Source organism: Varanus komodoensis, unplaced genomic scaffold (genome assembly GCF_004798865.1).
Source record: "Varanus komodoensis strain SLA01 unplaced genomic scaffold, ASM479886v1 scaffold20_1, whole genome shotgun sequence".
NCBI classification, from domain to species: domain Eukaryota; kingdom Metazoa; phylum Chordata; class Lepidosauria; order Squamata; family Varanidae; genus Varanus; species Varanus komodoensis.
In genome coordinates this window covers 2,567,041-2,588,360 of record NW_025335587.1, presented here as the reverse complement: position 1 = coordinate 2,588,360, position 21,320 = coordinate 2,567,041, and the positions used below count along the sequence as shown (strand labels likewise).

At 38.2% G+C, this 21,320-nt stretch overlaps 1 protein-coding gene across 2 annotated transcripts in view; it reads left to right on the top strand.

Annotated features, from left to right (window-relative positions):
- FAF1 (Fas associated factor 1) overlaps positions 1–15,651 on the top strand; it is a 238,966-nt gene extending 223,315 nt beyond the window's left edge. For both annotated transcript variants that reach the window (XM_044429854.1, XM_044429853.1), the window contains exon 19: positions 11,805–15,651. In XM_044429854.1, coding sequence (XP_044285789.1) covers positions 11,805–11,888 — 84 coding nt within the window. In that variant the 3' untranslated portion in view covers positions 11,889–15,651. The remainder of the gene's footprint in view (positions 1–11,804) is intronic.
- The last annotated feature ends 5,669 nt before the right edge of the window (positions 15,652–21,320 follow it).

Here is a 21,320-nt window from a genome sequence, read left to right as displayed (position 1 = left end):
CAAGGCACAGGCTGGTAGAATTTTGTCAAGAGAATACGATGGTCATAGCAAACACTCTTTTCCAACAACCCAAGAGACGACTCTACACATGGACATCACCAGACGGTCAACACAGAAATCAGATTGACTATGTGCTCTGCAGCCAAAGATGGAGAAGCTCTATACAGTCAGTAAAAACTAGACCAGGAGCTGACTGTGGCTCAGATCATGAGCTTCTCGTTGCAAAATTTAGGCTTAAATTGAAGAAAGTAGGGAAAAGCACTAGGCCACTCAGGTTTGACCTAAATCATATCCGTGATGAATATAAAGTAGAGGTGACAAATAGATTTAAGGAATTAGATCTGATAGACAGAGTGCCTGAAGAACTATGGACAGAGGTTCACAACATTGTACAAGAGGCAGCAACTAAAGCCATCCCAAAGAAAAAGAAATGCAAGAAAGCAAAATGGCTGTCTGAGGAAGCTTTACAAATAGCTGAGGAAAGAAGGGAAGCGAAAGAGGAAGATACAAACAATTGAATGCAGAATTCCAGAGAACAGCTAGAAGAGATAAGAATGCCTTCTTAAATGAACAGTGCAAAGAAATAGAAGAAAACAATAGAATAGGGAGGACCAGAGATCTCTTCAAGAAAATTGGAGATATGAAGGGAACGTTTCATGCAAAGATGGGCATGATAAAGGACCAAAATGGCAGGGACCTAACAGAGGCAGAAGAGATTAAGAAGAGGGGGCAAGATTACACAGAAGAACTATACAAGAAAGAGCTTAACGTCCCTGACAACCATGATGGGGTGGTCACTGACCTCGAGCCAGACATCCTGGAATGTGAAGTCAAATGGGCCTTAGGAAGTCTGAGCAACAACAAACTAGTGGAGGTGACAGTATTCCAGTTGAGCTATTCAAAATCCTAAAAGACGATGCAGTAAAAGTGCTACACTCAATATGCCAGCAACTTTGGAAAACTCAACAGTGGCCACAGGATTGGAAAAGGTCAGTTTACATTCCGATCCCAAAGAAGGGCAGTGCCAAAGAATGTTCAAACTACCGCACCATTGCACTCATTTCACATGCTAGCAAAGTTATGCTCAAAATTCTGCAAGCTGGGCTCCAGCACTATGTGGACCGAGAACTACTAGAAGTACAGGAAGGATTTAGAAGAGGGAGAGGAACTAAAGATCAAATTGCCAACATACACTGGATCATGGAGAAAGCTAGGGAGTTCCAGAAAAACATCTACTTCTGCTTCATTGACTATGCTAAAGCCTTTGATTGTGTGGATCACAACAAATTGTAGCAAGTTCTTAAAGAGATGGGAGTACCAGACCATCTTATTTGTCTCTTGAGAAACCTGTATGCGGGTCAAGAAGCAACAGTGAGAACTGGACACGGAACCACTGATTGGTTCAAAATTGAGAAAGGAGTTCGGCAAGGCTGTATACTGTCGCCCTGCCTTTTAACTTATATGCAGAGCACATCATGAGAAAGGTGGGGCTAGATGAATCACCAGTTGGAATTAAGATTGCTGGGAGAAATATCAACAACCTCAGATATGCAGATGATACCACTCTAATGGCACAGAGTGTAGAGGAACAAAAGAGCCTCTTGATGCGGGTGAAGGAGGAGAGCACAAAAGTTGGCTTGAAACTCAACATGAAGAAAACTAAGATCATGGCATTCGGTCCTCTCACTTCCTGGCAAATAGATGGGGAAGAAATGGAGGTAGTGACAGATTTTATTTTCCTGGGCTCCAAGATCACCACAGACGGGGACTGCAGCCAAGAAATTAAAAAACGCTTGCTCCTGGGGAGAAAAGCTATGGCAAATCTAGACAGCATACTAAAAAGCAGAGACATCACCCTGCCAACAAAAGTGTGTATAGTCAAGGCTATGGTTTTTCCATTTGCAATGTATGGCTGTGAAAGTTGGACCATAAGGAAGGCTGAGAGGAAAAGGATTGAGGCCTTTAAATTGTGGTGCTGGAGGAGACTCCTCCAAGTCCCTTGGACTGCAAGACGATCAAACCAGTCATTCCTAGAGGAGATCAACCCTGACTGCTCTTTAGAAGGCCAGATCCTGAAGATGAAACTCAAATACTTTAGCCACCTAATGAGAAGGAAGGACTCCCTGGAGAAGAGTCTAATGCTGGGAACAATAGATGGCAAAAGAAGAAGGGGATGGCAGAAAATGAGGTGGCTAGATGGAGTCACTGAAGCAGTTGGTGTAAGCTTAAGTGGACTCCGGGGGATGGTGGAGGACAGGAAGGCCTGGAGGAATGTTGTCCATGGGGTTGCGATGGGTCGGACATGACTTCGCGACTAACAACAACAACCTCCTAGATTTTTTTAAAATTATATCTCTTTATCACATATATAACATAATCCTAGACATGTTTACTGAGAAGCAAGTCTCACTATGACCAGTGGGATTTACTTACAGGTTAATGTGGATAGGATTACAGTGCAATTTTATCTTTTTTCTGAATTATTTCCAGATTTCAAAAGCAGCGTAATCAAACTGCCTTCAACCCAAAAGCCCAAATACCATTTCAGAGAAGTTCTCAGAGACATACTCAATTCAAGGTGCTGGTTATTACCTATAAAGCCCTAAATGGCTTGGGACCAGGATACCTAAAGGAACGCCTTTTTCCCTACATGACCTCCCACCCCTAAGATCGGCAGCACAGGCCCTCCTCCGGGAACCCTCTTTGAAAGAGGAGGAGGGCCCCCGGAGGAGAGCCTTCTCTGCAGTGGCACCCCAACTATGGAATGTGCTCCCTAGAGAGGTCCGCCTGGCGCCATCATTTTATGTTTTTCAGTGCCAGGTCAAGACCTTTTTATTCGGCCAATATTTTAAAACATAATTTTAGTGATATGACTTATTTATACTTTACATAATGCTCAGCATGGAATAGTTAATTTATACTATTCTGAAATAATGTTATAAGCCGTCCAGAGACGACAGTAATGGATGACTTACATTTTTTTTTAATACAAAAATAACATACTCTAGTTGTGGAGAAACCAAAGGCAAACTGACTGGGGAAAGGGAACAGGGGCTCAAATGCCAAAAATGCCAAGATATTTTAGGCTAAATCTCTTACTACCAGTATCGAAACCTCAGGAGAGTCATTTCAGTCTTTAGAATAGTGGGAGAAAACTGCAGAAGAACCAGTAGTTGGGAGCAAGGGAGTGGAACTCAAAGAAGGGCACATGACCCTTGATTTGGGGGATTTAGGTTCTACAGTCCTTCTGTAAAGCGGTAGTAGATATTATGTGCTAAACAAGAAGACTTTCTTAAATATCATCTGGTACTCATTTCTCAGAAAAAAACCATGAATATTAAATAGTGTGGACAGCTATCTGCAAGATGAAAGTATTTTCTTCAAATGCACTACTGGTCTTGTCTGATTTCCACACACATCCCCACCCCCAATGTTCATTATGGTTGCTTCTCTCAACTGGTTTCAAACTTTATTTGATTCGAGGTTTGTCTGTTCATTTCCAGAGGATGCCAGGGCAGGTTGTTTCTTTGTCACCTGTTAAAACTGTCTGTGTATGTGTGCGCATGTGTGCACTGATGTATACTATGTTTTCACATCCTTAGCTTTTATTTTATAAATTTGTGCTAGAAGAAAGAAAGTGTAGTAGCAAAATGCCAAGAAATAGCCTTGGCAACATTAAGATATTAACATTGCTGTGTCTGCTAACTAGAAAATTTAATGATCTCCTGCTGTTTTGGTAATTGGACAAGTAAATGCATCTTAATAATGCTCTGATCCTCAGTGATCCTTCAGCCCAAGCCCTGTTCATTCCAATGAGGTTTGCACTGCCAAAACTCTTTAAGAATCTGTAAATTAGTACAGCAGTTTTGTATACATGTTATTGATTTAATCTGTATATCAGTCAGTCATATTGTAGCATCTGGGCATCTTGAGTTCACCATTCTAAATCTTTTTAGAAACATTTCTCCACAATGATAATTATAAATGTGCCTTCAGACTAATGGCCAATCACTTCTTATGCAATTTATATTCAGTTTACTACATTCAGACTCTTAAGTTGAATAGTAACTCTTCAGACAGTACCTTTTCATAGCTCAGGACAGTTAGGTAAGTGCATTACAGGAAAGATAGGGTCTTTCTTGTAAAACTGAGGCAAAAGATGTTGTCTCTCTTTTACAATGCAAATATTTTAATAATCAAAATTATTATTCAGAATTAATCAGAAATCAATCAGCATTATGCAGAAACCTATATAGTGGGCACATAACATAACTAAGCTTCAGCAACCCAAATATGAAAAGATTCTGTTGGATTTAATTTTGTACCCACCAAGAAAGAAGGTGGTAAAATATAGATGAAGTGAATTGGTGTAATTTATTAATTCAGTAACCCATAATTTCAATCAGAGTTGAGCCAGAGTTCCCCCTTTGAAAGAGAAGTGCTTTCTGGTAGTATTGTTTTGAGCAATCTACAGGTGCATACGAACATAAAAAGTTAAGCCATGTTGAATCAAGCAAAGGTCCGTCTAGCCCAGCATGCCATACACATAGTGGCAAACCAGCTGCCCAATCCCTCAAGCCTCTTGCCCATCTTGCTGAGCAACTGATGTATACAGGCATGTCACTTCTAGTAAAGGATGTGGCACATAGTCAGCAAACCTATTAGCCACTGACAGCCTCCTGTCTCATTAATCTATCCAATGCCATTTAAAGCCAGCCAGATTAGGGCCATCACAACTTCTTGTGGCAGCAGATCCAACTATATGCTGTGTGAAGAAGTACTGCCTTTTTTCCATCCTGAACCTTCCACCTGTCCATTTCATATGAAGACCACTGGGTTCAAGTGTTATGAGAAAGCAAGAAAAATGTATCCTTCTCCACAACACGGGTTATTCTAAACACCTGTATCATATCACCCCTTAATTGCCTATTTTTCTAAACTAAATAATCCTAGCTGTTGTAGCCACTCCTCATAGGGAAATTGTTCTAGTACCCTGATCATTTTTGTTGTCATTCTCTGCATTTTTTCCAACTCAGTAACACCCTATTTCAGGTAAAATGACCTTAACTGAATACAATATTCTAAGGGCAGGCACTGAAGTTTTGTCTAAGGGTAGAAAAATTTTGCAGTTCTGTTCTGTTTTCTGTTCCTGATTATGCCTACATGGAGTTTGCCTTCTTCACAGAAGCTGGGCACTGGGCCAATATTTTCAAGTTGTCCACTAATACCTCAAGCTCTGTTTGTTGTTCAGTCATTGCTAGCTTGGATCCCATCAGCATAAACTTGACATTGGGAATTTTTGCCCCAACATGCATTAGTTTACATTTGCTTATATTGAACTGCATTTACCATTTTGATGCTTATTCTCCTAGCTTGAAGAGATCCCTTGGAGCTCCTTATAATCCCTTTTGGTTTAAACTACCCTAAAAAGTTTAATGTCATTGGCAAACTTAGCCACTTCACTCCTTACTCCTAATTCCAGGTTATTTATGAAACAGTTAAAAAGCATTGATCCTAATCCAGAACGCTGTGGGATTCCACTGATTATATCTGTCCACTGGGAGAAATTGCCTGCCTGCCTTTCTTCACTGCATTTGTATGCCACCCCATTCCTACCTTCTGTCTTCTGTTCTTTAACCAGTTAGTGAGCCATAAGAAGACACACCTCCCCTTTTATTCCATGACTGCTTCATTGCTCTGGAGCCTTTTGGAAGTCCAAATAAACAGTTCCTACTGCATCACCCCTGCTTACATGTTTATTGACACTCTAAAAGAACCCCAGTGAGTTGGTGAGACAAGACTTCCCACTATGGAAGCCATTCTGATTTTTTCCCCAAGCAGTACTTTCCCTCTATGTGTTTAATGATTCTACCTTTAATAATGCTTTCAAGCAATTTACCCAGAAGAGATGTTCTGGCCTGTAATTTTCCAGATCCCCCCTGCATCCTTTTTTTAAAAAATCATGTCACATTGTCCATTCTCCAGTCCTCTGGTGCAAGGGACTTGTTTTAAATATTTTGGTAAGAAGGTAAGCAATTTCATGTTTGAGTTCTTCAATAACTCTAGAATGGATACCATCTGGATCAGTTGGTTTGCTGACTTTCAGTTTGTCAGTAAGATTGAAATTTTCATCTTTTTTCATTATTGTCTTTCTTGAGTTCGCTGAATTCCTTTCAGAATACATAAGCCCAGGGAGAGGTATCTGCTGTTAGTCCTCTACTGTGAAGACTGACTAAAGGAATTCCTTCAGCCTGATGCAAGTCATAATGATTTTCCCAAAAGTGGATTCAGTTCAGATTTGGTCATGAGTAGACTCTACTCAAATAGGACTGACTTAAGTCTCTTTTTTTTCATGGGGTCTACTTTAAATATGCTTAATTCTTATTAGGATATGATGATAAAATATTAAGTCTTAAATCCAGTTGACTGTATTTGCTCAGAAGAGACTATTTCAAGAAAATAAAGTATAATCTGTACTAAAGTACTGCAATATTTATTTTGTTTAATTAGAACAGAAGAAATATAGTGGATTGATCATAGTTTATGATGTGATTGAATAACCAAGTCAGTTTAAAGCATTGTCAAGATCTATGTCAAGATCTCTTTTTTTCATTTCCCATTATTCCATTAAAAGTCTAAAGTTCAAAGAAAAACAACAGAAAGATTAGTGTTACTAAATCATATCAAATTGCACACCTCTTGTGTGTGAACCCTTATTTGAGAGCTCTTGGCTACAGAATCCTATTATAGAGATTATTATTTCATTAGCGAGAATAGATTCACTGTCCTTGTTTATGTCAGAGTGTGTTCACATACACATACACACACAATTAGTCCTTCACCAGGTGTACATTGATTTTTGCAGCACTTATACCTTGATAAGGAGGATTAAGTAAGAAACTTAAAGGATTCTTTGTGCACTGGATTGACCAGAATAAGTCATGTGGAAAAGGCAAAGGAAATTTGCCTGCTTGAGAATTAGATCCTGTTCCTAGGGTGATAAAAAAACGTGATGACTATGATCCTTGTTTCTCATGTATGACTTATTATATTCATATCATTCCTTTAAATGACCTGCCGGAGGTGCTTGGCATTATTTCACCTTGCATTTTTCTCCTTGCTCAGAGTGCATAAGGAGCTATATCTACTAAACAAATTGCAGTTCTACATGGTAGGTGTGGGGTCAGCTAAGGTGAACATGCAAATATGACTTTGGGCAGGAAGAGCTTTATTAGAAATGTATAGGATTATCAATCTACTAAGAGATTAGCATAATGTGGTAAAAACAGTGGGTGAAATCATGAAAATAACAGGAATATTTCTGTTGACTTCTAGTGGCATGAGATTTCAACCACTATTGTACTGTAGCTCAAATAGGTGATTTACCTATCAGATGGGTATAGATTGGGAAAGAGAAATCAATGCAGAGAGGCCCCTTCTTCAGCTGGGAGTAGAGATGGGTCATTGAGATATATCAGCTGCTTGTTTCCTAGCAATTGAACCACAAAGGTTCAGAATGTCCTTTCTTGTTTGTTTTACTCCCCCAATTCAAATATTTACCAGCATCTTACAATAGATGATACGATAGGCTGATGGTAGATTGTAAGAACTGGAATGATTTCAGCAAATTCAATTGCCAATGTAATACATCCTTAAATCAGAATACATATTAGAAGAGATCAAGCCTGTGACTAGCATAGAAGCTTGGCATCTTGGTGGCAGCTTTATATATTATCCTTGCATCTAGTTAACAATTTTTTTACCTTTCTGTACTATGATCCCTGAATATATTTATATTTTGAATATTTTGCTTTCTTTCTGTGAGTATTACCTAACTGCCAGTTAAGTGATATGAATTATGAAAAATAGCTGTATAAACTCTTGCTATTGCATTTTCCTTCAGCTCTTCAAGTGAGTCTACAAAATATTATTATAGTGCAATCCTATCCATGTCCCTTCAGTAGTAAGTATCAGTGACCTGATTCACATGATAAACTCATCCTCACCATGAGTTGTTAAGCCATGGTGGGCAGAGTATGTGCTGGATTGGATTTGCATATGCAGTACCTGGCCATGGTTTGCCCTGTTGTGTGAGCTCAGGTACCTCGAGTTATGTGAAAGTTAAGCAACATAACACATGGTATGATACTGGGTTTTGTGAGGGTTGTTTAACTTACTACTTTGTACAAATTGAGAAGGTTATGAAGGAGCACAGAAGTGGAAAGACTATGGTCTTGAAACCAGCTTATGTTGTTACTCTTGGTAAAGTCTTCGGGTGAGGTGGGAGGAAATACTTTCAGAATAGGTCCTGAAATAGAATTGTTTCTATTTTTAGTTTTAGTTGCTGCTGCTTTCAGGTCTTTTGCTTACTCCTACAGCATATTTTCTGGTCAAAAGAATGATAATAAAGCTTCTGTTTTCCATGGTAAAGCAACATATTTACATACGACAAATAACAAAGTAAATGCTGCAGACAGGATCTGGCGTGATAATTAAGTACAATGGCGACCCATATGAACAGAAAATGCCAGGGAGCTAAAACAAAGCAACAACAGCTTTGTTTGTTGACAGATGTAGGAGCCATATTGTTAGTTAATTGGGTAATGGTGTAAACATTTGCAAACTCTGCAGTCCCTAGGTGAATTAAAAAAAAAACAGCAGACATGCCGAAATCAAGGGTGAAAGACAGCAAGTCTCCTCTTAGTGCAGGTAGACAACTAACCTCCAAAACTGAAAGCACATGAGAAAAGGACATCGCTCATAGTTGTGATTAAGGGTAACTTGAGTTTGCAAACCCAAGAGTTCTGATTAGAATGTGCTTCCTTAATTACACTCAAGTGAATAATAGGCTTCCATCTGGTTACAGTCTGGAGGATAGTGTTCATTAACCCAGCCTCGCTTTTCAAACCAGTCTTCGCCTGATACACAGAAGACTTTTTCGCTCTACGTACCTTTTCTTGATTTTGCAATAAAGGGGTTGTGGGATTTGGAAAGTGAGTGGATTTAATTAGATACAGACTTGAACTAAACAGAGAAAGCAAATTGCTTTTCTCAGGTGCACTGTACCTCTTGTCCAGAGAAGCTGTACCTCTTGTCCAGCACTGTAGCAGTGAAATGCCAAGATTTGTTATAGGAAACAAAAATCTTTATTAGTATGTTTCTCTAATTCTATAATTTGAAATTCAGCATTTTTGAAGTTTTATAAAAATATGAAATGCTTTTTTTCTGGGAGAGCTGCTTCTCAATAGTTTTAGGAGGTGTTTTTTCTGAAGACTGTAATTTGTATACAGGTATCACTGTACAAAAATCTGTATCAATGAGTCTTTAAATATATATTATGACCTCTGCCATTCACTTCATAGTGTTATAGCATGTGCACATATATTCTATAATAAATTCTGGATTTTAAAAGCTACCTTCCTAAAGAGCATAATAATAAATCAAATTGTATGGTAAGTATATTGTAGATACACTTGAACTGTAACTATGCATTACTGTATATGATAGAATAGCCTATTGCCTACAGAGGCTTATCCTACAATAATCTTTGTATTTTATATTCTTACATGTGTTTTCATTTTCTCTGTCAACTTTCCTAAAAACAGCTGCTGAATGATAGTTTAAAACACAGCAATAAAATTAATTGATTCAGTTTTGTATATAAGATATTACAGGTTGTTATTTTGCCCACTTATCACTAAAGTAACTATATACTATAATGCAATGAGGGATCAATCCTATGGCAACTGGAGAGCATCTGAAGGCCATAAGATAGTTTGAATACTCCAGTTCAAGGTTGGCAGGAGTGTTCTGACCTTAGAGTGGGAAATCAGAGAACCAGGGGGAGAAGTAATGGCACTGACTGCCCTCTGAATTTAGGAAAGTGACCTTCAAGAATGACAAAAGGTGGGGGTTTGGTAGGTGAAGGAGGCCAGGACATGAGCAACTCTGAAGTTTTTCGTGGCTGGAAATGCATCAGTTAGACCAGGGTAAAGCCCTCTCCTTCCACTCTGCATAGGACAATTGTAAACTCCCCAAGTTCAGGAGCTTGCAGTCATTTAGTTTACAGCCCATAAGATTGCACTCTAATTTGTAATAAGAAGCAGTTATACAAAGCTTTGGAACTGAAAGAAGGCACTCATGTTTATGTGTTTAAAATGCCAAGTTTTTTCTATTAACCCCTCTCCTCAAGTCTTTCAGGCTAATACATTATTTCCTTAAAACTTACAAAACTTTATTATATATTAATGAATTTCAGCTCCATCCTAGGGACTTTTTCCAACCAACTATGAAAACACTAGAATGCTGAGTACCGGCTGCAGAATTCTCGTAATGCATATATGCTCCATGCTGAAAGGTGGTCAGCAGTATAAATGTTGATGGCCATTGAGGTAGTGTAGAGTAGAGGGTGCTCTGTGCCTTTTTTGAGAACAAGAGCAGAGACCTCATCTGCCAGAAGACTAGATATTCCTTGCTTCAGGCAAGCAAATGAGGTGATAATAAGATTCTCCGTTTTTGCCATAGTTCTAACAAACATAGCATAGAAGAAGGAGATAAAGGTAAACAGTCCAGCAGAAGTTAGATACATCTTTTCTTTTCTATGAGAGAGGTTCCTGCTTCACAATAGCAGTTGGTAACACTTCAAGATTATTTGCATTTCTACCAGGATGCACAAAGCAGTATAAAATTAAAGTATTAAAAGATAAAAACACAATAAAACAAATTAAGTGAAAAATCTTCATGAAGTGAAAACTGTACAAAAAACACTAAAGCAACAGTGAAGGGGTGAACTGGAGGATGGAATAAATTAGGTCATAACACTACAAATAGATTGGTGTAATGTTTATTAGTATGGAGCTGTCTTATTCTCCATATGGAGAGAGGCTTTGACAACTATTTTGCTCATATAAAGTACCTTTAAAAATAATTTTACCCCAAAAAAGAGCAGTTTACAAAAATTTGTAATATATCTGGTAGAGTGAGAATCATTCTGTGTTAGTGAAACATGCTGGTAGATATTTCTGCAGTTTTCATTATCTGTTCTGCTATTATCCGAAGACTCAAACTGTATTAGACCACTTAATTCTACACAAACTGTAATTGCATATTATGGATAGGGACAGGGGTCTGGCACATTCATTAGGGAAGAAATGTTTGTAAACCATCTAGACATAAACAAACAAGGTTTTTATGCAGTAGTTTCCAGTAATGCACCTTCTAAACAAGGTAAAATCTGGTTGTAATTGGTAAAATATAGTATCAGAGGCCTGTTGACGTTAAAATTGATTAATAATTTAATTATGCCAATTAATTTAATCATATAATGAAGTTTATGGTGGCACTGAAGATGAATTATCCATAATGTTCTTTAACAGTGCTTTGCAAAATGAAACTGAAATAATTACACATTTGGAATACCAGCCAAATTCAAATACTTGTGGTCTAGGTAGAATACAGTGTCCAATATGTTACTTTGGTCCCTTGCATTTGTGACATATTAACATTCTTGCCCACTGACTAATACTGTTTGATTATCTAGATAAAGTAAAAGCACACAAGACAAGTAAAAATGTGAGATGCATTTAACAAAAAGCCTGTTTTTTTTCCTGGCTGTTCCAAATGTGTACATATCTCTACTAGCATGAATGAATTAATGCTGTTTTCCTGAAACAGGAAGCAAAAATATATCAGAGCAACTCTGGAATGGTATCAAACAGCTTCTGAAAATGAATCAGAAGACTACCTGTACTTGTCTTTTCAGGTTTTCATTATTCTTTTATATATGTGTGTATGTATCTTTACAGGTGACCCAGCTGGATCCAAATAAATCATTACTGGAGTTAAAATTGTACCCTCAAGAAACACTTTTCCTAGAAGCAAAAGAATAGAGGAAGCCAGACTGGAGGACTAAGAAATCCTTTGATAACGAATGAGGCACGGCGAACGCTTTATCCAAATCACCGTGTACTACCATTTAACTCAAAAATCAATGTCACAACTCTGCCTCTTTCAAGAAGCCAGGAAGAAAGAAAGAAAAAACATAGATCCTTAAAAGTTTCCCATACATGAGTATATGTTTTCAACTTCTTTTAAACAAGCAGAGAAAAATACTCTGCTGTAAACACTGAACACTATGACTTTGTTGCTCACCTACCATCTGGCTTTTGTTATAATTAATGCACTGTTAAAATGTGAGTGATTGTCAAGTAGAATTTTTACTCCTTAATTACTCCCTCTTTTTCACCAAGAATTCTTGGACATTTCTGCCTGTACTTTTGACACTAGAATACTGTATATTTGATATCTTGCTGAACCAGTGCTCTCATACCTGTGCATCTTCTTTCTGTGTTTGAATTTCTACTTTACCACCTTTTTTTTAAAGGCAGAAAATCAATAAATGGGACATTTTCAGCCTGATGATTTAACAGTATTGTAGTTGTAGAAAGCAGAGACCTCTTTTGTTGGTACTTTCTGACTTCTTTCATAAGATGTAAGGTTTTGTTTGGAGAATATAGTTTGACATATATGCAAGATATTTATTTTCTGATTTTTATTTTTTGTTTTACTTTGGATCTCAGTTCAGATCCAGTTTAGGGAGTATTTTCCATTACACTGCAGTGTGCTGAACTGCTGATGATGTGAATATCTCAATAATGTTCAGAAATGGGCCAGTACCAAAAAACTGGCATTTAGCTGACAGTTTAGAATTACATTGATACAACTACCAGCTTCTAAAAATGTTACAAATAGAAGACACAAAAGTTTGTTGCTCATCATTGTGGAAGAAATCACATCCCCATTTCTTTTTTCTTTCATTTCTGACATTGGTTTGTATTATTTTTTCTGTTGCTTTTAAGCACCTTGTTTATTTCAGCAAACAATAAAAATGTAAAATTACAGTATATTAAGAAATGTTCTTCATTGCAGAATTTGATGATTGATCCTTTCTGAGAAATGTATACCTTTACCCAGGGATCTGTTTCTGTAGTCTAAAGTGTAGAAACCAACTATACTTGCCGCATAAAATTTCATCCATGATTTTGTAACTTTTTTAGCAGAACTCTAGGCTTAGAGTATAGTGTACAAAAGCACCACAGAAATATCAGCTAGTAAACAAAGCACTTGTTTTCTCTGTGTTTGTCTGCAATTAATTCATGTTCTTTATTCCAGTAGATTGTATCCCAGTTTGAAGGTTTAAGAACAAATTGCAAACAAACTTAAACACATCTTCAGTCTTGTTCTTCCTTTGGGAAAGGTGAAGATATGAAATCAACGTGGGACTATTATTAGGTGTTTAGTGGTGCTGATACATTATTTTTTACCAAAAATGCAAAATGTGGAGGGAAGTGGGGGAAGCTTTACTATCTCTTACAATAATTCTGTTAGTGAATACACACAGGACATATATTAGAAGAAGTGGTTTATTCATGTCAAACTCAATATGTTTGTGTGTGATATGTTTTAATCATCTACGGGACACAAAAACTCATCACATTGCCAAAGGGAAGATAAATGTAATGGAAAAAACATTTTTTCTTAAGTGGAAACTCAGATAACAAATTTAATATTTTTTCTACATGTAAGCAGGAAAAAAGAAATCTAGCTGAAGTGTGAAATGCTAAAAGTCCCATGGTTTTCAGTTAGTGAAAGTAAGAATTCAGAGAAAGTTAGAGTTACATTGAAATCAGCAGGAGTCAAAAGTGCTTAACTTTGGTTGTGTGACAACTAACTTAGCAGCCACTTAGCAGTCCCATTAAAATCCTTTAAATTATTGTGAAGCAAGTGTAATTTGCTTGGCATTAGCAGGCATTTGTAAAAGTTATTTTCAATGGTATTTCATTTCATTTGTAAGTACGCTTATGTTGAGTGCACTTGCTAAAGTGTTAATACAACATTGGCCTGAATACAGAGTTAACTATCTGCAAATAAGAGGATTTCTTTTAGTGGAGGGAACTAAGATACAGTGTAGTTTCCCTGTTGGAAGGGGGTATGATACTCATTTTCACCAATTCCTTCTTTTCCCTATAGTTTCCAGCAGTGCCTCATACATACCCCATCCCTCTAGACCAAATTTTCAGAGTAAGAAGAAACAGAAAATTGGCTCCCCACTGCCACCTCCTTGTGTAATCAATTCGTGGAGTTCTGTTCTGGGTCAAGCCCAGTTTATGGGATATTTAAAAGTTTATTTTGCATAACCTCTTTCATTTGGAGGTAATCATGCTCTCTGCTCTTGCTTAAATTTCTTTCTAGTATTTTGGTTATATATTCATTACATTTATGTTTGTTTGTTAAATGTAGGATAGTCTCTTTTAAAGTAATTAAGCACCATGGTACTATTTTATGCATCCCAACCTCAGCATTTGTTTACTAATTTCTTCTCATCCTGAAGAAGAAACTGAAGCCATAATTTACAAACCACACTCTGGATGGACTCAGTCATGGACTCAGTCACTGGCTTCTATGAATGTGTTGTTAATGTGGGTAATCCATATAACCAGGGCACAAATAAGCCTTGATGGTTGGCAGGAATGCAAGTTGTTCCAGATTTTTTAAACATTTTGGTGCCCTTGATCAGCATTTGTGAACACATTTATTTTGTGTTAGTGAATGTACACATCCAACATGAAATTGGCTGCCAATTCCTGTAGTGCCAATCCCGTTTTAATTTTGGCCATGTAAAAGTGCTTCACTGATATTGTTGTTTTCTCTGAGTCTGTGAGTCTATTTTTGGAAGACCACAAGAACATTTACTTTCCTACTAAAATAAAACATTGTTAATATAAGGTCAATTCCCAATGTTTGGATTTTTAATGTTTGACTCTATTTTAAAAAATTAAACTGTGATCAAAACGCTTCGCAAATATGGGCGCACAATGCTGCTTGTCATTCATGTAGCAATAGTATTTTGTAGGCAATTTTATATATACCCCTTTTCTGTCAGCTTCATAACAGTCATAACTGCATTTTCTCCACAGATACCAATTCACCAGCCCTTTGTTTTCATTGTATAAGTTGTTCCTTCACCTAACTATTACACTGCTGCTATACATCTTATCCTGGTTAGACGTCATATCCTGGACTCCACCTTTACATTATTCACTTTCATATATTACATTAATATGAGCTCCTTCATATTAATGTATTATCATTAAAGTTTTGAATGCATTAGTATTATATATTAAGGCATTACTGTTTTCAGTTAAAGAAATCTTGCAATGAACTTTTCTCTTTTGACTACTACCCCATTCAATAGAATGGGAAACTGAGAAGCTCTTTTGGCAGCAGCAACTGCAGCTTCTGATGTACCTCTGCATTTTGACATTGCTGTTTAACCTGGTATTAGAGATTATGCAAAACCCAAGTGTCTCTTCTGTGTTCTCTTCACAAATGCTCTTTACATTTGATGGGGTTGAGATTTTTATGGAACTGCCTTTAAAAAAAAAACATGTAGCAGAGCAGGACTATGGCTTTCATAAATTGTACCTTTTAAGTGACATTAGAAACATTAAATAAATTTGAAATTACACTAAAATTTCTACTACAATCCAATTTACCTTTGTCTTAAAAGATTATGTCAATGTACTTTCATTCCTCTGTATGACTAAGAAAAATAAAGTCTTAATCCAGAGGTCAAACACTGGATAGCCCAGGGATGGACAGTGTAGTCTTTCTTGCTGTTCTTAGGGTGTGTGAAGACATAAGAAGGATATAACTATAACACAATGTATTCCCAGATACCCTTAATCTTATTTTGATTATAATTTTTATCAAGAGTAACTGTTGAATATAGGAGATCTGGAGTGCAATCCAATATTTCATTCCTGTTAAAACGTGCAATTTGCCTTTCTTAAACATGGTTTTCCTTAAGAAGGTTTATAAATTGATTTCAGTGTATAATGAAAGCACGTATCTTTAAAAATCTCCTTTTAACCAATCAGTATTGCAGTTGCACACTTGCCACAGACAGAAATAAGTATCCTTATTTGAATAAAGGGACCCAACCAGCCAGTTTTTTTTTGGTGGCGGGAGGTGGTACTATGGCCAAGTGCTATAAAAAGTTGTACTGGACCATGCAGTTATAGCCACTTACGTCCTCACAACTGCATTTGTTATTTTTATTATATTTACAGGTTCACCTCCTAAAGGATATTCTCTGGGCAGCTTATAGAGCAGAAAGCAAAACATGGCTATCAGGCTCCTTGCTGTCTTAAGCAAAAGAACTAGCAAAACAGCAAAGATTTGGTCCATGTAAGCTTTAACCTTCCCCCTCTCTGATAGAGGGGAGGATTGGAAATGGCTCAAGGCACCCATCTAGCTACAGGGATTGACCTTAAAGCCTATCTGGGCCTTGTTGTCCTGCGATTCCATTAGAAATATTGAACAAGAAAGGAGAAAGTTTGCCATACAGCACAGAGAACATATGGTGGCAGTGGATTTAGAAATGAACATTACAGCAGCCCTTTAGAAAAACAGAAAAGACATGCCACAGGTGTGAGCATTTACACTTCAGTCACTTGAGGAGAAAATTGATGCTTTCCTCAATTCCCTAATATCATTACAACAGCAAATGAAGCACTCTGGATGGGATACTGCATAAGAACATCTTACAGAGACTTAAGCAGGCCACCCAAGCCATAAGTCAGAAGCCTGAGGATTTGGAACACAGATGCAGATGCCAAAGTATTCCTATTCATGGCATTTTGAAATGGAAGAGGAAAACAGTATTGCAGAATTTCTGGTGTACTGACTGTCTGACAAATTCCAAGAGTTAAGGGTTCTTAGCCTGGAGACATCATAGTTTGCTTTGGACACATCATAATCAAAGAGATGCTGACGCATGCACTACACAAGTCTTGACCTCCCACATTTAAAGGCAGAATTTTTGAGATTTTTCAAGATCTGAGTGCAGAGGTCACTCATAGCTAAACTCAGGGATGTTGAGTGCACATATCACTACTGGCCAGCTGTGAAGTTAGCAGAAACTCAGCTGGTGCTGTTCATGAAGCAAAAGTGATGTCTTCATTGCTACAATTTGAGGGGCAACTAATAAAGACAGCCTAGACAATGGAAAAGAAGAGGGCTGTCTTATGAAAGAACCCTGTGTGCATGCAGTCAACCAGGAACTGTAGTCCTGAACAGAAATCATGCTGAGAGAGCTCTTGATGGCCTTCCATTGCTGAAAACAGTGAGTGAAATGAATGGGAGACTGTGAGTACAGGCTGAGACTTGACATCATAGCAACTGATATGTAGGTAGTAAATCATGCTTACATGGTCTCCAGTGCATGCAGTGATAGCACATATAGACTGAAGTGTATTATCAGTGCAAATGCAGATTGGTTTTATCAAAGTGATGGCTCTATAAGGTCTGAAAATAATAATGCCACATATAAGCAATTTAATGAGGGACAACCTAGTTGTTTTGTTTCTTGACTACCCCAATTTATGCCAAGCAGAAGCAGGTGACTCTTTGAATCGCTGCAAGAAGGAACCTAACTGAAATTCCTTCCATATGCTAGCAGAATATTTTGATGTTGATTTAAAAAATTCTTATTTTTTGTATTTCTATACCACCAGATAGTCAAAGCTCTCTTGTACTTTGTAGGCAATATTAATATGTTATGTCAGTGCCAGACCAGGTAGCAGGACTTGTAAAGCCTTATCGCTGTTGAATACCACCGGGGAGCTTAAAACGTGTACCCTAAATGTAAAGTGGCTGGGCAATCTGGTAAAAAGATGAATGCAAAGGTGAACCAAGGGACCTGGAGGTTGATTGTTTGAAAAAGCAACATACAAGGGAAACTATGGTGTCTATACTTTTACAACCGGAAACAATTATGCACCAAATTCAGGCCAGCAGTTTTTAAAGCCTAAAACCTTGAGGCCTTTAAGAGGGTGGGGGGAGGATGGGCTTAGGGATAGCTATTTGGACACGTGAGGGAACTAACCAACGCCAAAATGGACAACCTAATACAGGATTATATATTACTGGATCCTGAAATGATCATGACACTGCAGAAAGGCCCTACACACTCTTTTCTCCATGACACCATAGCCTTGTACATATCCTGCTCCACTGTTCAGGATGTCCCCAATGCCTTGATGACCAGTAACTCAAGATTTTCAGACCACAGTCCTGTCATAACTACATTTAATGCCTATGGGTAGCAGCCTGCCATATATGAGCCAATCTGGGCTGGACACGGGAGATCTGGCCCAGTTGGCCATGAAGATCACTGGGTGATTTTGAGCCAGTGGCTCACTTTCAACCTACCCTACCTCACAAGTTTGTTGGGAGAATAAAATGGAGCCATCTAGCCATACTGGTTTCCTCACAAAAGGAAAAAGGTGTGGTATAAATGCAATGTAAGCAGCAGCAGCAGCAGCAGCATGGAAGCTTAATCAAATTATCTTAATGAGGTAAGGGACTAGTGAGTCCCTGGGCACTTAAATAGAGTCCAGTAGCCAATATTCCCTTCCTGGGCAAGGTGCTGGTCAATTCCAGACACTCTTCATTGAAACATTATCTAGATCCATCCTGGTTTTGGAATGCAAACTGGCTTGGTTACCCTGTTGCCAGGAGAAGGAGAAAGGAGTGTGACACCATTAAATTTCTTGGACATCCAAGTGGCTGTTGATACTGTCAGGGCTACATGAACCAAAGCACTGCCATGATCTCTTTCAGTTGGCTTGCTTAGTTTGCAAAAAGCAGGAGCCAACAAGAACAGCCAGTGCCCAATAAGAGTGGCATTCCAATCTTGTTAAAGAATGATGCATTGCTCCCATGTTGGCCAAGCCTTATCAGTACCTTGTTGAGAAAGGCAACAATGTCGCAAACTAGTCAGCTGGCTAACAACTTATTGAGAAAGGAAATAGTGTTGCCTTCTTGCCTTTTCTTTGTGATTGTTATGCAATAAGAGTTTTGAGTGTATGTTATCTTCCCCAAAACTTTCCATAACTGCTACATGATTGTGATAATATAAAATCATCCTGTACAGTTTATTTTCTTGTCTTTGTCTGGCTACCTACATGCATGCATTTCCTGATGGTCTAAATAAACTGTAACGTTCTTTTGGTTGTTCACCCCCAGCATACCTGCTTTCTCTGGGTCTTCTGAATGCCATCAACCATGGCACCCTTCCAACTAGGTTTCCTGGTTGGGAGCTGGAGACACTGCGCTGCCGTAGTTCCCCTCCTACTGGAGAGTTGTTTCCACAAGGTGGTCCAGGGATCATAGCTCTGTCCCTGAGCAGGTAGGTTATGGGATTCCATAGAGTTCTTCTCAATTTCCCATTCTGATCAAGATCTCTGTGAAGCCACTGGGGGAGTTGTTTGTCTGGATGCATGGGCTGAGGTGCCGTCAGGATGCAGATGACACAGCACTCTCCTTTTCATGGAATCACTGGCTAGGTGTGATAATGTCCTGGTCAAGGAATGAACAGAGATTTAGTCCAGACAAGACAGTCTGTGGCTTGCCTGTCTGGATGATGATATTTAACCTGCTCTGGAGCAGATGGCATCCCATGCACAGGTTCGTAATTCTAGGGTCCTCTTTGATCCAGGAGTGTCACTAGAGGAAGAGGTGGGCTCTCTAGCATAGGGTACCTTTTATCAGCTTAGGCTGATGAATAACTACATCCTTACATGAACGGAGAGAGCCCGGCTACAGGTTTCCACGTTCAGATAATCTCTCACGTGGATTGCTGCAATGCTGCATTTGAAAACCGTCTAGAAACTTCAGCTGGTTCCACATAAAGCAGCAAAATTGTTAGCCAATGTGAGCATATTATGTCAGTTCTTTACCATCTGCCCTTGCTGCCAGTTTATGCTTAGGACTGATTATAAGAGCTGATTCACAGCTCTAAACAGTTCAAGGCCAAGTTAGCTGAAAGATTGCCTTCTTCCTTATATACCAGGCCCTAAGACAAGGGTTCCCAACCTGGGGTGCCTGCACAGCCAGGGGTGTGAGATGACCTTTCAGGGGGATGCAACAACAAGGAAGGCTGTGTTGTGATTCACCAAAATTGGCAATTTTTTTCACCAAAAATGATCCCAATAATAAAATTATTATTATTATTTTGTTTGCATTTGAATTCAGTTCTCTTTTGTCAATTCAGACAACATCTAGGAATTGCCTGGATCCACAGGCAACTTGTGGATGGGAATCAGCAAGAAAGTTACACACTTTGACAAAATTGTGAATGAGAAGCAGGAACAAAGAAGTCATTGAATTTTATGTTCACAATTGGGGTTGAATTTATTGTATACAATTTTTTTCTAATTGCTTGATTTATATTTGAATTTTATGCACTGGGTTAAAAGTTTATTTTTGAGTTCAATTTGTTTACCCTCAGTACTGTATGTGGTTCAGTTTGTGGTTCAAAAATTATAGAAATCTGACTTCTTCATTTTCAAATGTGGTATTACTTTTGCAGGGGGTGGAAACATAAATAAAACATTTTCTAGGGGTGCGAGCACAGAAAAGTTTAAGAACCACTGCCCTAAGATTATCCTTAGCAGTCCTTCCCCAGGAGGCAAATTAAACTCATTGTGGTGGCTTTCAAACTATACCATCCCAGAAACTGCCAAGGAATTATGTATCAAATTCAAAAGTAATACAAATGACAACGTACATATTTAAAATCTCTCAGAATATGGAAAGGTTCCAAACCAGCCTTGACAGCAACTTAACTCTAAATGAGATTTTGTTTTGAGACAATTCTGTGTATTATACATGTTATTTCTTCACTGTCTGTACCTCTTGGCCCATATTTTTTCTGAGCATCAGTTATACATAATTAAATTCCTGTGGGTTTTCTCTGTGCTAGAGATGTTTAAAGGTGTTTCATTTTGCTGTGAAATATTGAGAGATGAGTAGTTACTTTTTATTGTTTTGGGTTTCATAAAATCTAAGTCCACACCTTTGGGCATGGATATTGTAACTTTTAGTAGTGTGTAAACCGATAGATTTTGGGCTGTTGTAGTTTTAGGTTTGGGCATGGTTGTGAATAGAAGCTGATGTAGTGAGTATGTGAGGTGAGTTACAATCACATGCTTTTAATAATCATCTGAAATGAAGAGCATCTTGTTTTCCTGCTAGATAGCCAACTAAATCCCAAAATTCACTCCAGAGGGGCCACACATACAACTTTACTGCAAGCAGGCTTTGATGGTAGTCAGTGGCTTATCCGTGCTCCAAGCATCACTCTTCTACCTTGCTTGATACTGGATGCCCAACTGAACCACTGAAGTCATCACAAATTCTTTGCACTCACCCAGCTGTCCATCCAAAGTCCAAACAGTGGCCCTTTATTTCAACTG